This window comes from Trichosurus vulpecula, chromosome 5 (genome assembly GCF_011100635.1).
Source record: "Trichosurus vulpecula isolate mTriVul1 chromosome 5, mTriVul1.pri, whole genome shotgun sequence".
Classification (NCBI taxonomy): domain Eukaryota; kingdom Metazoa; phylum Chordata; class Mammalia; order Diprotodontia; family Phalangeridae; genus Trichosurus; species Trichosurus vulpecula.
Window position 1 is genome coordinate 277,314,952 of NC_050577.1, and position 16,542 is coordinate 277,331,493.

At 40.1% G+C, this 16,542-nt stretch overlaps 1 protein-coding gene across 4 annotated transcripts in view; it reads left to right on the forward strand.

Moving 5' to 3' along the window:
• Nucleotides 1-5,636: 5,636 nt before the first annotated feature.
• KANSL2 (KAT8 regulatory NSL complex subunit 2) overlaps nt 5,637-16,542 on the forward strand; it is a 44,293-nt gene continuing 33,387 nt past the window's right edge. For all 4 annotated transcript variants that reach the window (XR_005010470.1, XR_005010469.1, XR_005010468.1 and 1 more), the window contains exons 1-4: nt 5,637-5,690; nt 6,445-6,703; nt 15,326-15,504; nt 16,075-16,189. Coding sequence is in view for 1 of the 4 variants with exons in the window: in XM_036759808.1 (XP_036615703.1) it covers nt 6,453-6,703; nt 15,326-15,504; nt 16,075-16,189 (545 nt within the window). In the remaining 3 variants the exon portion in view is untranslated. The remainder of the gene's footprint in view (nt 5,691-6,444; nt 6,704-15,325; nt 15,505-16,074; nt 16,190-16,542) is intronic.

Below are 16,542 nucleotides of genomic sequence, written 5' to 3' on the forward strand. Positions count from 1 at the left end.
GATGCATAAATACAATAAGATAGGAGAAATGTCAAAATGTCAACTGAAATTTATAGTTCCAGGATGTCTGTGTTTCTTCTATCATTAACATGACATAATTTAACATAACATAGCATAGCATAAGAAAAGTTCCATTATTCAAGATCGTGTCTGGTTCAAGGTCATTGGTAGTCATAAACGGAAGAATGCTCCTGGTCAGCTTTATCTGGCCTTGTAGAGGCTGACATATGAAGGGGCATTTTGGGTTCACTCAGAGAGCATAGCAAAGCATGTCTGCTATGCCAGAGCATGCAAAACATTATGGTAGGTTAAACTCAGAGTGCGCCAAAAACCCACAGGCTTTTATAGATAGGCAAAAGGGACTTTATATCTGCTAGCTGACAGTGATTTCTAAGGCCTAATTAGATTCCTTCCTAGGGTCAGAAATTTTTTAGTCCCTTGCAAAATCACCTATAGTATACTTAACATGTGGAATTATACATCACGGCAGCAAAATGAATAGAATTATATATTTGGAGCTGGAAAAAAAACACTAGAGGTTATCAAGTATAATTCCCTCATTTTGCAGATAAAGAAACTGAGGTATAGAGAATTTGAGTCGCCCAAAGTTTCAGTACAATTAAGTGTCTGAAATGGGATTAGAAGACTGGCTTTAGGTCCAGGGCCCCATCTACTATATCACATTGTATCTTCCCTTTTGGACATCTCAATGGGAATGTCTCATAGGCATCTCCAACTGAAACAGAGTTCATTATCTTTCCCCAAGAAACTTCTCTTCTTCCAGACATTTCTATTATTGCTGTATGCACCATCATCTTCCTAATGACCCAGCCCAAATCCCCAGTATCATCCTTGACTCCTCATACTCATGCTATATGTTTAATTTGTCCTCAAATCTTGTCATTTCTACCTTCACAACATCTTTTGTATATGCTGCCTTTTCTCCACTAATACAACCACTAACCTAGCTAGTACAGGCTGTCAGATGGACTAGTCACATGAATTAACCACCTTCTAAATGGTGTCCTGTAATATCAATTAAGGTAGGACTTATTATTTTTTTTTTTTTACTGTTTTCTCTTTTGGAGCACTTACTTAATCAAGTGCTCTTGATGAGTCCGGCCTTTGTTTCTTTGATTAAATTAGGAGTTTTTGATGACCTTCTTGCCTCAAGGGAAAGCCTGGTTTGCATGGGTTTGAGTGACATGTTTGTGATGCCAGAGGCTTTTAGGTCACATGAGTTTGAGTCGCACATTGTGATGCCCTTTGACCCTGAACAAGATATATAAACCCAGAGGTTGGAGTTCTCACTTGGGGCTCTCACTCACTGGAAGAGTGGCGTGGGAGTCTGGGCAGCCATTTTAAGAGCCCCCGGCTTGTAAACTCAGATGTTGATGCTTTCCTGGTAACTATGAATTGTGATTTGGTCTGTTTATATTGTGTATGTTTGTATTTGCTCTGAAGTTCAGGTTTTTGGCTTTTTCTCCCGAACTTAGTGAATGATATTTGTATGTTGGATTAAAGTAAGATTGTTAACCCCTTAATGTTGCTTTCCTTAGTAAAGCAGATCAAAGGACCTGTGTTGGCAGCCTTCTGTGTGCTGGTTGTTGTTGGTTTTACACAGTCTCTACCCAATCCATTCTATCTTAGCTGCTGAGGATATTTTTCAAAAGCTTAGGTATGATCTCTACCAATAAATGCTAGTGGTTCCTTCTTACTGTATTTCCCCACGTATAAGACACACCTTAATTTTGGGGCCCGAAATTTGAAAAAAAGTGTGTTACATAAAGTTATTGAACTCAAGTTTTATTCATCTGCTCATAGCTTTCAGGCATCTTTTGGGCAAGTCTGGTGTGTGTACGCATGCTTAGTCCATTCCGTTTCATGAACCTGAAGCACCAATTGTATCCTCCTTTGAAATCAGTAACTTCTTTTTCATCAGCAATTCTTCTTGCCTCATGCTGAACCATCTTTGTGGACACAGGAATTCCCAGTAATTGCCCTTTACTCTTCAATCCATATCTTCAATTCCCTCTCTAAAACAGGCCATTTTGCTGATTTGCTTCTCATGGGCTTCTTCTGCCGTGGCGTTTTCAGTAGGGTTTCTTCTTCCTGTAGCCAGTCTTGGATAGCCAGTTGGAGGAGAACCAAAATTATGTTCAGCAGCATGATTTCCATTCACTTTTGCAAACTGGATTACTTTTAACTTGAATTCAGCACTGTTTGAAAATCTTTTCTGAGTCATTTCTGGGCAGAACATAGCGAAATGTAACCTAATATATCGGTAACAAATGTGAACTAGTGGGAAAAAGCGGGAAATGCAAGTAAAAAAATCTAAAATAATGAGCACAAAAACAAGCACGAAAAAGCAGAAAATGCAAATAAAAAAACCCTACAATCACTGTATAAGATGCACCCAGTTTTTAGACCCCAAATTTTTCAAAAAAGGGTGCGTCTTATACATGGGGAAATACGTTATCTTTATGACCAGTACACAGCTAGTTCAGCCAGTGCACGAGTGGCTTAAACTAATAAATCCTATAGGTGCAGCAGCCACTGTATCAGGAAGAGAGAAAAATATTTTGTTAGGGCATGCTGTCCCATTTTGCTAGAGAGAAACTGATAGGGAAGGTGTTTTGAGGCTAGGGACAAATGTGATTTTAGAATTGGGATCCAAGCACAGACACCCAAGCAACCCATCAATACTACGAAGTAATGCTCTGGGGAATTCATAGGAGCATGGATTTACACCTGAAAGAGACCTTAGAAACCATTTAGTCCAACTCCTTCATTTTGCAGATGAGGAGCTGAGGTTAAGTGCCTGTGGTCACACAGCTAGTAAATGTCAGGCAGGATCAGTATTCTATCCACTCCACCATGTTGCCTCTTAATTAAGATATGTAGCGCATAGTAAAAGAACAAATATGCAAATTATCAGGAATGACCTTAATAGCATTCCATTTGCAAATTGACATGCAACTACCTAACACTAAATGTTGCAGTTAGGGACATTAAATAGCAGACTTACATTGTATATACAACATATAGAAGAATGGCACAGAGGGTACAAAGAGAATAAAAAACTAAACACAAAACAAATATAGTAGCAAAAAAAGAAAACTGAACATAGAAATAGGGTTGAAAACAAAAATCAAACTATAAACTTCAGTGACACAGAATATATCACAGAAAAAGACAAGACAAATGACAGAAAAGAAAATATCACAAAAACAAGAGTGTACAAGAGGAACATGTCAGAATTATAAAGTCTAACAGACAACTTTCCCCAATAACAGCTAAACCAATGAGCTAGAATAAACTCTGTTTCAAAGCATCAAAGGAAAAATGAACAATAAAAATGATCAAAAATAAAATGTTCAGTAACAATAATGCCAGAGAATTCTGCTTAAAAGAAGCAAGTGGAAAGAACTAATAAAATATTTAAATGCCCAAGTGGAGGAAAAAAATGATAAAAAATGTTAAAAAAGTGCTCATACAGATAGGTAGTGGGGACTTCATATCCACCACCATCTGATGAGGGCCCAGTCTCTGGGAACCCCCTTGAATCTGGAATACAGTCTCTGGGAGCCCCCTTGAACTGTCCTTGAATCTTCCAACTGGATCTGGCCTTCCCCTAAGGCCACAAGCCTCACATTATCATTAGGCCCAAATCTCTACCTAGCCTCACCCTTTATTGTCCAGCTACTTCCCCACCCTTGATATATCAGTATCCATGCCTTCAGCTATTTCCCATCCTTAATTCCATTCTCTAGGTTCCTGGACTCTGACCCCACCTTATCTTCCTTAGACTTCCCCTCAAGACCCTCCCTAAACCCCTCCTCTAGTCACCCCAGACCACCCCTCAATCCCTCCTACAATCTTTGTGTATATAATCTCCATCTTGCCTCCATGAAGGTGCTCAGATTCAATCTAATGCAGTAGGTTGAATCTGGCCCGCTTGTGGAAACAGGCGTCACAAGGTGGGGGGATTTCTTAAGACAGCCCATTATGGTGAATCCCTAATAAACTTTCTCTTTTCCCTTGGCTGAGAAGGCTTGAGTCGAATTCTTTCGGCCGGACCCGGTGAGTCAATATTTTGGGGTGCCCAGCACCCCTCAACGTTTTATCTCTTCACCATCAACTGATCTCCAGTGCTTCCCTACACATATACATACCTACACATTAGATACAAGTTAATTAGGTTGGTGGGAGGGATACTGAACAGCTTTATGTTGTAACACACTGTTACAATGATAACCTTATTTCAAGGCCAGGAAGCAATGGGCCCTCAGGTGTAGTACATCTTTAAAGAAAGATTTATAAATTCGGTTATTATCCTTTTGAGGCTCCAGTTAAGAAAACTCCCAACATTTAGGCAGGAGGTTGGGAGTTCTGCCTAATGTCATATTTACATCTAAGTTTACCCCCGACCTCTTTGTATTTGAGGCAAAACGCAGCATACTGGAAACTTCTGGGTAATGAAACAGATTTTATGTTATATGAATAGATGTTATATCTCTGTGTAGGGGTCATCGGAAAGGAATAAATCGAGGAATTTCGAGGTTAGGGTGCTTAAGGGAACATCAATATGTTTTAAGTTCATTAGTATGAGGCAGGAGCTGAGGAAGGAAAGGCTTGGAGCCTGGAAAAAAGCCCAGTGTTATTATGGAGGTCAGAAGACAGCAGTCACCAGTGTCTCGTTTGGGTGACATAGATTGAATCAACCTCAAAAGAGAGGTTGCTGAGTGATAGTGGTAGAAGGAGAGCCTGGAAGTGGCAAAGGGGAGTGAGTATTCCAATTACCCCGGAAAGAAAGGGTAGCCGGGGTCCGGTGGTGAGGACATCGCTTCTTTCACTGATGCCTGTAAAACGAAGGTAATGATGCACCTCCTCTCATGGGGTTATTGTGGGAACCAAATGAGAGAATACGTCAGGCTGTAGAAATGTTATCATTAATACAGTTTGCATTCTTTATCTACATGTTTTTTTCCTGGTTTTATCCTACACTTTTTTTTTTTTGAGTGCCCCTGGATCTTACTGAGGACCTGTAGCGTTTGTTCTTAGACTCAGAGTGGTATAATAGAATCCACTTAAAAACCAAACCGAACCGAGCATCAGAGTGGATAGGGACCACGCCAGTGTGGGGAAATGGCCTTTTTCGTGATTTATACTGCCTAGAGGTCTGAGAGTTTGGGCGACTTGCCCTGGCTCACACGCAAAAATGTCAGGAGTGGGGCTTGTGCCCTGATCTTCCAGGTTTTAAGACCAGCTCCCTATCCGCTACACGAGGCTGCCTATCCCGGACTCACGGTGGGTGGATGATCACGCCAACCAACATCATTCAGCCAACTTTTATTATGGCTCACGTGGCGCCAAGGGGAAGTTACAATCTACCGTCTCCCTTTTGGTAAAATCCAAACGGAAGTCACTGCGCGGCCTCGCCAGGACCATAAAAAGCCCGCGAACCTTTGATCCTGTCTCTCATCTCCCATGAGCTCCAACTGCATAGAGGATCCATGCCAGCTACCCCACCCCCCACCCCATTTCCTCCCGGAGAAAGGACGTGAGCATTCTGCCAATGGTGTGGCCGCATCCTCCAGCTAAGGAGCCAATCCGTAGCTAGGGGGCGGGGTGAGCTGAACTAGAGGTAGGTGGGGAGCCGCTTGAGAACTAGCAGCAAGGCCGTTGAGGTAAGATGGCGGCGCTGGTTCATTCGCTCTTCTGGTGGCCGGGCGGCGCCTTTGCCTTTCCCCTTCGGTTCCACCGGGGGCCGAGGCTTGAGCTTAAGTGGAAGCGACCTTTGACGGGGCTTTAAAATTTCTTTTCCTCCCATACCTGCCCCATCCCCCTTGGAAAAGGATTCTCTGGACGCCCTGATCCCTGGGTCAAAATGGCGCTCGCTGGAGTCTCCGTGAGCAGGCTGGGCGCCGGGTGGGGGGAGGGTCGGGCTCGGCAGTGGGGGCGGAACAAAGCCACGGGGAGGGAGCCCGAGGGCGCGGTGCTGAAGAAGGCCTCGCGAGGCTGGGAGGGGAAGCGGGGGTGGGGTGGCGAGATCCTGGAGAGCCTCCTTGGCTTTTTCCTATGAAAGGGACCTGGGGAGAGTGAGGGCAGGGGAGCCGAGCCGACGCGCAAGCGTGGCCCCGGAGGCCCCTAGAGAAAGGGAAGCCGCGGGAGAAGCCGAGCTTTCCGGTAGTTAATGCGAGGCTCCAGGGGCAGGAGGAGGAACCATCCCTAGGGCCCTTAGTAGGCGAACTTAGGGTAGGTGAGATTGTCCTTTCACCTTTTTTCTTTCTTTCTTTCTTTTTTTTTTTCCCCTTAAAAAGAGAAACGGTTCTTCTTGCGGTCTGAACGTCGGGGTTGGGCTGGGTTTGGCGGCGAGTGGGGGAAGGGCTGTGGAGCACCCCGACCTCTCAGTGCGTAGTGTCTCCCTTCTCCCCCCCGCAGGTGTTGGTATGAACAGAATTCGGATCCACGTCCTGCCATCGAATCGGGGGCGCGTCAACCCAGTGCCCAGGTCTCAGGAGCCCCTGTCTTGTTCCTTCACACACCGTCCATGCTCTCAGCCCCGACTCGAAGGGCAGGAGTTTTGCATTAAGCATATCCTCGAAGACAGGAATGCGCCTTTCAAGCAATGTAGCTACATATCCACCAAGAATGGAAAGAGATGCCCTAACGCTGGCCCTAAACCTGAGAAGAAAGATGGGTATGTGGGTTTTTTTTTTTCGTTTCGATTTTTGATCGGATTTCATTTTGGGATAGGACGGTTCTATGACTAGGGAGCGTGTGGTGGTTTTTTTTTCGTTGTGGTTCATTGGGATGTAGAGGCTGTGGGCCGAACGAAGGTGGTGCGTACCGGCTATTACTAACCACGGTGAATTTGTCATTTTCTAAAAGTGACAGTGAAGCAGTTAAAGGTTAGGTAATGCAGAATGTTTTGTAAAGGCTAAATGGACTGAGTGTGCGCTGTCTCAAACTTTAACGCTGTTAATAACGAACCTGTATGACTAACGTTCATCTTTTGCGTGTCTTCACACCCATGTAACATTCACTTCTTAGCCTCATAAGAAATAATGTGAGAAAATGTTTTGAACTCTTTCCCAGAAAGGTGTTATGTAAATATATTAGTGAGCCGGTAACAGCTTATGGTAAAGAACTTGTAGTTGGTGTGGTTTGTCGAATTTACCTTATTTTTCTGTCCAGGCTTTGTAGTCCACTTGTTACATTTTTACTCAGTGTCTGTCCTACTAGGAGGTAGCGCATAGGGATGGCAAGCTGATTAAAAGAAACAGCGCCACATTCTTGAGAGAATTTTAAGGTATTTTTCTAAAAGATTGAATCAAATAAACCTCAGGTTGGTACTGGGACAGTGTCTTTTTGAAGAATAAGATGATTGCAGTAAAATTAAATATCGTGCTCAAAATGTTTTTGTACACACACACACATATATATGGATAGTGCCTTATTTGTGTACGTTCCAAATGCTAATTATCTTTATCAAGACTACGTGTTTTTTCAGAAGTTACGATGGAGATGTCTTATTTGTATATATTGATAATTCTCTTCATCTATAGCAAAATAAGTATCTTTTTTCCAAGTTTTACTTAATTTGTATAGATTCAGCCACACAGTTCATCCAGTCTTTATTGATTAGTTGTTTGCATTGGTCATTGCATAGGGCTTCACTACCATCAGGTGAAGCTAAGTGATCTTTATGAAAATTGACCATTTGATTTTTTTATTGCCATATATTTTCCTTTATTGTCCAGAGACTTGCACTTATATCAGTCCTTGAAAATTACTTTACCAGCCACTCACCCATAGCATAATTCTATTGAGATAATACTATTTTTCTAATTGCAAAGGCTCTACTTTGCTCCCACCCCTTTCTCAGAGCTGCTACTTTTTAATCTGTGCTTAGCATGGGGCGTGGGGTGTTGTCTGAAATTGTTGAAGTTGTAATTAATAAAGACAAGAAGCAAATATTTTATAGATATAATCAAAGCAGGAAATATCATTAAGGTGATTTTTTTTTTAAATCAAGAAATGGAGAAGAAGAGGGGGGTGGAAAAGGTGGGAAGGTATTTTTGGCATAAAAATTACAAAAATGCACTAATGTAAACTATGCAGTGTTCTGTGTAAACACCAAGCTAGATGAAACAACATGGTGGGGCAGTTAGTTACATGGAAATGGTATTTAAATGGTTATGAATTTTAATGGGGTTTATTTATGATGAATCAACTAAAGTCACTTTGCAATGATGTTTTCAGGGCAGTTTTGAACAATCAGTCAAGAAGCATTATTAAGTTTTTCTGTGTGCCAAGGACTGTGCTGAATATTGTGGATGCAGAGAAAGGCGAAAGTAGTCCCTACCCTTTAGAAGTGTACATTTTAGTGGAGAAGACAACATGTAAATAAGTATGCACCTAGGAGATATTTACTGTACCTAGTAGGTGGAAAGTTATGCCTCAGGGAAGGTACCAGTAGCCAAAGCATCTGAGAAAGGCCACCTAAAGAAAGTGGGACTTGAACTACATCTGAAAGGAAGCCAGGGAAACTAAGAGGCTAAGGTGAGGAGACAGAGTATTCCTAAACATGGGAAACAGTGAGTACAAAGGCACAGAGGTAGGAGATGGAGCATCACCTTGGAAAAACAGTAAGTAGGTCAGGCCGGTGAAAGAAACCTGGAAAGGTGGAGTCTGGTTATGAATAGATGCTTTACATGGCAAACAGAAGTTTATATTTGATTCCAGAGGTAGATAGGGATCCACTGGAGGTCATTGAGCCGGCAAGGGGGTTATAATATGGTCATACCAGACTTGTGTTTATAAAAAAAAAATCACCTGGGCAGCTTAATGGAGGATAGGTTGAAATGGAAAGAGGCTTGAGGCAGGAAGATTGTAATAGGAGGCTATTGCAGTAGTCAAGACAAAATGTGATGGAAGTCCCCAACGTGGGTCATGTGGATAGGAAGTGAAAGGGAATCTTGCAGGACCAAGGAGACCTTTATAGTATTTTTGTCTGTTTCATAGCTCACTGGCTAGGTGGAGGTGTTCCGTTATTTTCCAACTTGAAAGGCATATTGACCTATGAAAGGCATGTTTTTGGAAAATCAGAATCACTTCTACACCACAATGAAACATTGTTATTAGGAGTTATTTTAATATCATCTGTTCTTGGTTCTCATGACATTCTTTCTCATAGTGTAATTTCAGATCATTTCCTCTCAATTCTCTTCCGCTAATTAGTTAACAGTAATTAGAATTTGAGTGTCTACTGTGAAAAATGACACATTCACACTTTGGGTAGGATATGAAGGGATTAGAAGTTCTTTTTTCTGCTCTGTAAGATTTTATTATCTTAATGTGGCAAATAAAAGGTAAATAATTTGAGAGTAATTACCAAGTAATATGTCAGCAAGTACAGAATGGCAAGATAAAAATGCATAAATACAAGTGGAATAGAGCCAGTTTAGAAAGGCTTCTGACAAGATTCATTCTGAGTAGGATTTTCTCATTCATTCATTTAATAGGTATAAGCTATTGTACTAGATGATGTAGGGGATGTAAAGATGAATTACACAGTTCCTTCCCTCGAAGAGCCCACAGTAGTTCACTTCGGAAGAGACTGTGCACACGCACACATGCACGGACATACTGGGGCCCCAAATATTGGGGCCTTTTCTCAGTCCTCCTCTTTCATCTCTTTGTAGCACTAACTGCAGGATGACACTGCAGCACTGACACTACTTAATCTGGGTTTCCATAGCACTATCCTCTTTTGGATTTCTTCCTGCCCTCTCTAGCTGGTATCTCTGCCTTACCCCTAAACTCTGAGGGTGCCCCCACTCTGTCCTCCATCCTCATTTCTTCCTTCTATATACTTTCAGTGATCTTGTCAGCTTCTTTAGGGATCAATTGTTTCTTTGCAGATGATTCTTATACCCGTTTCTCTCATGAGCTGTAGTCTCTGTGTTAGCAACTGGACATTTTTAAATGGCTGAGAGGCATACTGTATTCCAAAACAACTAATTTCTCTAAAATCTAGCTCTCTTCTTAACATCCCTATTTTTGTCAAGGGCACTAATAATCTGTTCACCCAGGTTTGCCATCTCTCATTACCATGCCTGGCATATTATCAAGCCCTTGTTAAATATTGTCGATTAATTGACTGACTCTCAACTCTTTACTGTCCTTCAACATCCCTCAAGTCCATTTAATTGCCAAGTCTTGTCGATTCTACCATTACATTTCTTGCATCCATTCTCTTCTCCACTTAGGTATTATCCTAGTTCAGGCTGGGTGGCAAAGTGGACAGAGTGATGGGCTTGGAGTTAGATACTTGCTATGTGACCCTGGACAGTTGTTTGCCTTGGAAGCCTTATCTGTAAAATCACTGGGAGAAGGAAATGGCAAATCACTCCAGTATCTTTGCCAAGAAAACCTTAAGAGCTGGACATGACTGAAAAGCCCCAGGGGTAGGGATTGAGGGCAAGGTTTCAGTGTCCAGCTTGTTAGGCCACACTTTAAAAACAAGAAAAAAAGTACCGTTATTAATTCTTCATTTCTAAAACTCGTCACTGCCAACCCACACAACCAGCTTTGCTCCATGTTCTTTATCCTCATTTGCTTTTTTTCTTTGTTAATCAGTAATGTTCTTTTAGTTATGTACTCCTTTAAAATTATTTTTCTCCTGTCTTTTTGTCCATTCATCTCAAGGCCTAATTGCGTCATTTAGTGATGATGGAATGTTATAATTATTTTTCTTAGCTTATGATGATTGCATTAAGATGGTGGTGATTAATCGGTTGAAAAATACTGTTCCAGGCTCAGCACTCATTGAGCTATCTAGCTGTCTCCTTATTTTATAATAGTAGCTTAAAGTAGAAACAGGAGGGACCTCACTGTGCTTCCATTTAAGTATGTACAAATAAGTATAAAGAAATTGAATACAAATGAACGCCAGGTATTTGGGGAAGGCACTGTAGCAGTTGGGGTGTGGATCAGATAAAGCTTCTTGTAGAAGATATTGCTTGAGCTGTGTCTTGAAGGAGTTGGGGGGTGGGGGAAGGGGAGAGTGCATTCTAGGAAAGGAGGATGGTCATTGCAGAGGCATAGAAATGGGATAGATTCTGTGTGTGAGCAACAGAGAGGACCAGTTTGACTGAATTGGAGAGTGAGCTGGAGTAAGGTATAGTGAGTCTGGAAAGATCGATTGTGGCCAGATTTTGAAAGGCTTTCATAAACTAAATGGACAAGTTTGATTTTTATCCTAGAGGGCTATGGGGAGTCAGTGGATTTTATTTAGTATAGGAGTGATGTAGGGAAAAGCACTTTGGCAGCAATGGAGAGATTATATTAGAGTGGGGAAAAGGTAGAGGCAGAGAAATTAATTAGGAAGCGATTGCAGTAGTCCAGGTGAGAGATAATGAGGGCTTGAAATAAAGTGGTTGTTGTGTGAGTAGAGGGAAGGGGTCAGATTTGAGAGCTGTTGTGGAGGTAAAAATAGTAAGATTGGGCAACTAATTGCAACTTATGTGAGGAAAAGTGAAGAGTTATGGATGTCACCGAGGTTATTAACCTGAGAGATTGGAAGAATGGTGGTGCCATTGGCAGAAATAGGGATGTTTTGGAGGAGGAGTTGGTTTAGAGTTTCAGACAGGTAGGAGCAGAACCAGGAGAAAGGGGAGTGTGACCAAAATCCAGAGAGGAGAGAGTATTCAGGGGATACTGAATCTCACTGTTTTTAGCAGTATCTAATGTTATAGAGAGATGTGAAGAAGTATGAAATTTGAGAAAAGAATCAGATTTGGGGCAGCTGGGTGGCACAGTGAGTGACTCACTGGCTCTGGAGTCAGGAGGACCTGAGTTCAAATCCAGCCTCAGACACTTGACACACTTACTAGCTGTGTGACCTTGGGCAAGTCACTTAAGCCCAATTGCCTTGCCTTCCCCCCCAACAACAACAAAAAACAAAAAAACAAAAAAAGGTAATAAAATTAAAAAAAAAGACAATCAGATTTGACATTTGTATGGATAGTCTGATGATTTTTAGTTCTTTTCTCCATGACCTGTTTTCCAGGTTAGTTTTAATAGGAAATATCTTAAATTTCCTGATTTTTCTCAAGTCTTTTGATTTTATAAAAGTATTTTCTTTGATCTTTGTTTTAATCTAATTTTCAAGGAATCTAGTACTAGAGTAAGGTTTTGTACCTTCTATATTAAGTTATTTATTCTCCTTTCCCTTTCTTTCCTTGCATTTCATTTATATATTTTTTTATGAAACTTGCTTCATTTCTTCCAGGAATTCTTGTAGAATGTATGGCAAAGCTGGTTTTCTTACTTGGCTCTGTGGTATTTATTATTTGTCTAGGATTTTTCCTAACTTCTTCCCACTTCTAGCTCTGCAAGATTCCTGAGTGGGGGTGTCAGAGTCACAGCTGCAGGCCCCCTTGGGTTGTCCTTGGCTAAGGTTCCTAATGCTGTATCTTAGAACTCTAGCAAAGGCCTTTAAGATCCAGAACTCTACAAAGGGCCTGTCCAAAATGCGGTCTGCCCACCCACAAGCATAGAAATTTATGTAAATGCTTTAGTAAAGAAGCCATGCTACCACTGAGCTCTCACAAAAATGGCAGATCAAAATACATTGTCTGTTGTTTCAATAAAAACCTAAGGTTGGACTGCCCTGCTCTAGAATATCAAAGATCAAGTAGGGGCCCAACTCTAAGAACTAGAGGTAAGCACAGGAACCCAGGTGACATAGTTTGAGGGCCAGCCTCTCCATACAAAAGTGCAGCAGGGATGAAAACGTGGTCCTGGAACAAAGCCCCAATTCAGGAACCAGAGACTGATCAGCATGAAAGTTATACTATAAGATCTAGAGATCTGCTTAAAAAAAAAAAAGTAATTCAGTAATTGCATACAGAGATTCAAAGGAAAAAATGGATTTTCCACAAGGACTACATGCGTAACTAGAAGAAATGAAGCAGGGGAGGGAAAAAAAATCCTGAAATAAAACCTCTGAAGGCAAAAATTGAAAGGAGAAATAAATAGCTTAAATTAGAAAGTGCTAAATCTTACCCAAGTAATGACTTTCCTGAAAATGAGAATACACTAAATAGAAATCAATGACTCTTATGTGTATAAGTAAGATATATTAGAATCAAATCAGAAGACTAGAAAAAAATATCTTTTTCTATCAGAAACAACTAACTTGAAAAATAGGTTAAGGAGAGAATCATTGAACTCCTAGGAAAACAACCAAAAAGGCTTAGACACTATTTCAAGCGATCATAAGTGAAAATCATCCAGATCTAATAGAACCAGAGGGCAAAGTGAAGACTGATCACCTCCTGAAAGAAACCCCAGAAGTAAAAGTCCCAGGAATATCATAGCCAAAATGTAGAGAGCTTCCCTGTCAAAGAAAATATAATGTAAAAGCAGCAAGAAACAGTTGTTACCAAGGAACCACATAGGACCACACAGCACTTGGCAGCTTTTACCATAAACAGAAGATCTTGGAATTCTATATTCCAAAAGACAAAAGAAACAGACTTAGAACCAAGAGAAACTACAAAGCCGAGTATAATCCTACAGGGGAGAAAATTGAAAATTTAATAGAGGACTTTTGTGAGTTTCTAATGAAAAAGATTGGAGCTCTGTGTGTGTGCATGTGCTCCTGCATTATGTGTATGTATATGTGTATGCATTTATGCATATCTTTAGTAGTTTTGTAATAACAGTTTTGGAAGAGTCCAGGAATAGTTAGACATGTTTGGTAAGGGAGAAATTTATGAGCATCTTAGTGTTTTGTTAAATTTTCTTCTGAAATACATCTATAAGGCTAAAATGTATATAGCATACAGAGAATGGTGTTATATGTAGAAGGCCATTTATAATAATAATTGGACTTTAAAACTTGGTTAAAATGGTAACTAAGTAGTTTGATCTAGTTTGTTTTTTCAACCACTATAATTTTTTTACTTTAATAATATTTTCTTTTTTCAATTACCTGTAAAAACAATTTTTTAACATTTGCTTTTTAAAAATGTTGAGTTCCACCTTCTCTCCCTCCCTCGTCCTCCCCCTGCCGTGAGAGGGTAAGCAATTTAATATAGGTTATATATGTATTGTGCAGAACATTTCCATATTAATCCTGTTGTGAAAAAAGACAAAAAACCACCAGGAAAAACATAAAGTGGAAAATAATATGCTTCAATCTGTATTCAGACTCCATTAGTTCTTTCTCTGGATGAGCATAGCATTTTTCATCATGAATCCTTTGGAAATGTCTTGGATTGTTGTACTGTTGAGAATAGCTAAGTTTATTCACAGTTGATTATTGTACATCATTGATGTTACTGTTACCCTGCTTCTGTTTGCTTCATTTTGCATCAGTTTGTGTCTTTCAGAAATCATCCTGCTTATCATTTCTTATAGCACAATAGTATTCCTTCATGACCACATACCACAACTTGTTCAGCCGTTCTCCAATTGATGGACATCCCCTCAGTTTCTAATTCTTGGCTACCACAAAAAGAGCTGCTATAAATATTTTTGTATGAATAGGTCCTTTTCCTTTTTTTAAATCTCTTTGGGATACAGACTTAGTAATGGTATTGCTGGATCAAAGGGTATGGAGAGTTTTATAGCACTTTGGGCATAGTTCCAAATTGCTCTACAGAACCATTGGATAACTTCACCCAGCAGTGCACTAGTGTCTCAGTTTTTCCACATCCCACATTTATCAGTTTCCTTTTCTGTCATATTAGCCAATCTGATAGGTGTGAAGTGGTACCTCAGAGTCGTTTGAATTTGTATCTCTGATCAATGGTGATTTAGAACATTTTTTCACATGATTATAGATAGCTTTGATTTTTTTCTTCTGAAAACTGCCTGACTTGTATAAATTTGTCTTGGTTCTCTATATTTTTGAGAAATGAGATACTTTCTTTCCTTCTAATTTTTTTGTGTTGGTTTTGTTTGTGCAAAACCTTTTAATTTAATATAATTAAAATTATTTTACATCTCATAATGCTCTCTTTTTTGGTTATAAATTCTTCATAGATCTGACAGGTAAACTATTCCTTGTTCTCCTAACTTGTTTATGGTTTCACCCTTTTTGTTTAAATCATGTACCTATTTTGACTTTATCTTGGTATACAGTATGAGATGTTGGTCTATTCTTGGTTTCTGCCATACTGTTAACTAGTTACCCCAGCAGTTTTTGTCAAATACTGATTTCTTGAAGGACTGTAACTTTCCAGGACTTACTCTAAAAGTTTTGGAAGCTACAGAGATAACTTTTTCTCTTTATTTTATCTTCCAGTGTGTCCTTCTGTGCAGAACATGCCCGTAGGAATGCCCTGGCACTTCATGCTCAGATGAAGAAAAACAACGCTGGACCCATGGGTGAAACACTTTTGTGCCAACTGAGTTCATATGCTAAGACAGAATTGGGTTCCCAGACCCCAGAGAGTAGTCGCAGTGAAGCTAGCCGAATCCTGGGTAAGGGTTTCCTTCTAGAGTCAAAGGGAGGTGGGTTGATTGTGTGGAAAAAAAAAATTGAGCTCATACTACTGGTTTAGTATCTTGCACATGGACTAGCAAATATTTGATAAGAATTTAAAGGTTGATTTATGAGTTACCAACTTCTTTGACTTTGAAGAGGTATAACTGAATGTGATTAAACTGATTTTCTTCATGTCTGTTTCATTAAACTAATAATAAAGGAGCAACTTTTTAATGCTTTGCTAGTTTTGTTAAAAAAAAAAAAAGTTGGTCAATTCAGAAGACAACATTAATTAGGAAGTTGGCTTTCCTGTCTTTTTTCAGAGTGTGGCTAACCCATTTATATGATTCAATATTAAATAATCTTCTCCGACTTAAACCTAGATGTATTTTTGGTGACTTTGTTCACTCAGTTCCAAAATAACCTACAGTATCAAAATTCTAAATAAGATCTTTTTATTTTGTGAAGTTTGGGTTGTTAAGTCATTTAGGCCTTTTGATATTACTGTTGTAATGGAATTACAGAGGGGAGATATTTTAATAACTGCATTCCCTTTCTTGTCTCAGATGAAGACAGCTGGAGTGATGGGGATCAGGAGCCCATTACTGTGGATCAGACATGGAGAGGTGATCCTGACAGTGAAGCTGATAGCATAGACAGTGATCAAGAAGACCCCTTAAAGTAAGTTGCAACTCTATAGTATTTGAATGTTTTCTGTAGTCAGTGACGGTTTCCTTAACTGTAAGGCATGCCCTACCTTGGGGCCAGTGGTGTAAAGCAGTTATCTTTTGAGAACAGCTTGGTGCCTGAAGAACAAACATTTCTCTTTGGTACCTTCCACTCAGATGCTTAACTCTTGGCTATTGAAGCATTTTTAAAAGTGTACAGAAGAAAGGTCAGAAGGAAAAACAGGAAAGTAGAACAGCTTTGGAAGTTATATGTTGAATTTATTATATGCTTTGGGACATCTAGGTAGTACAGTAGATTAAGGATAGGGCTGAGAGACAAAATGATCCTGCCTTCCTTATTTGTAA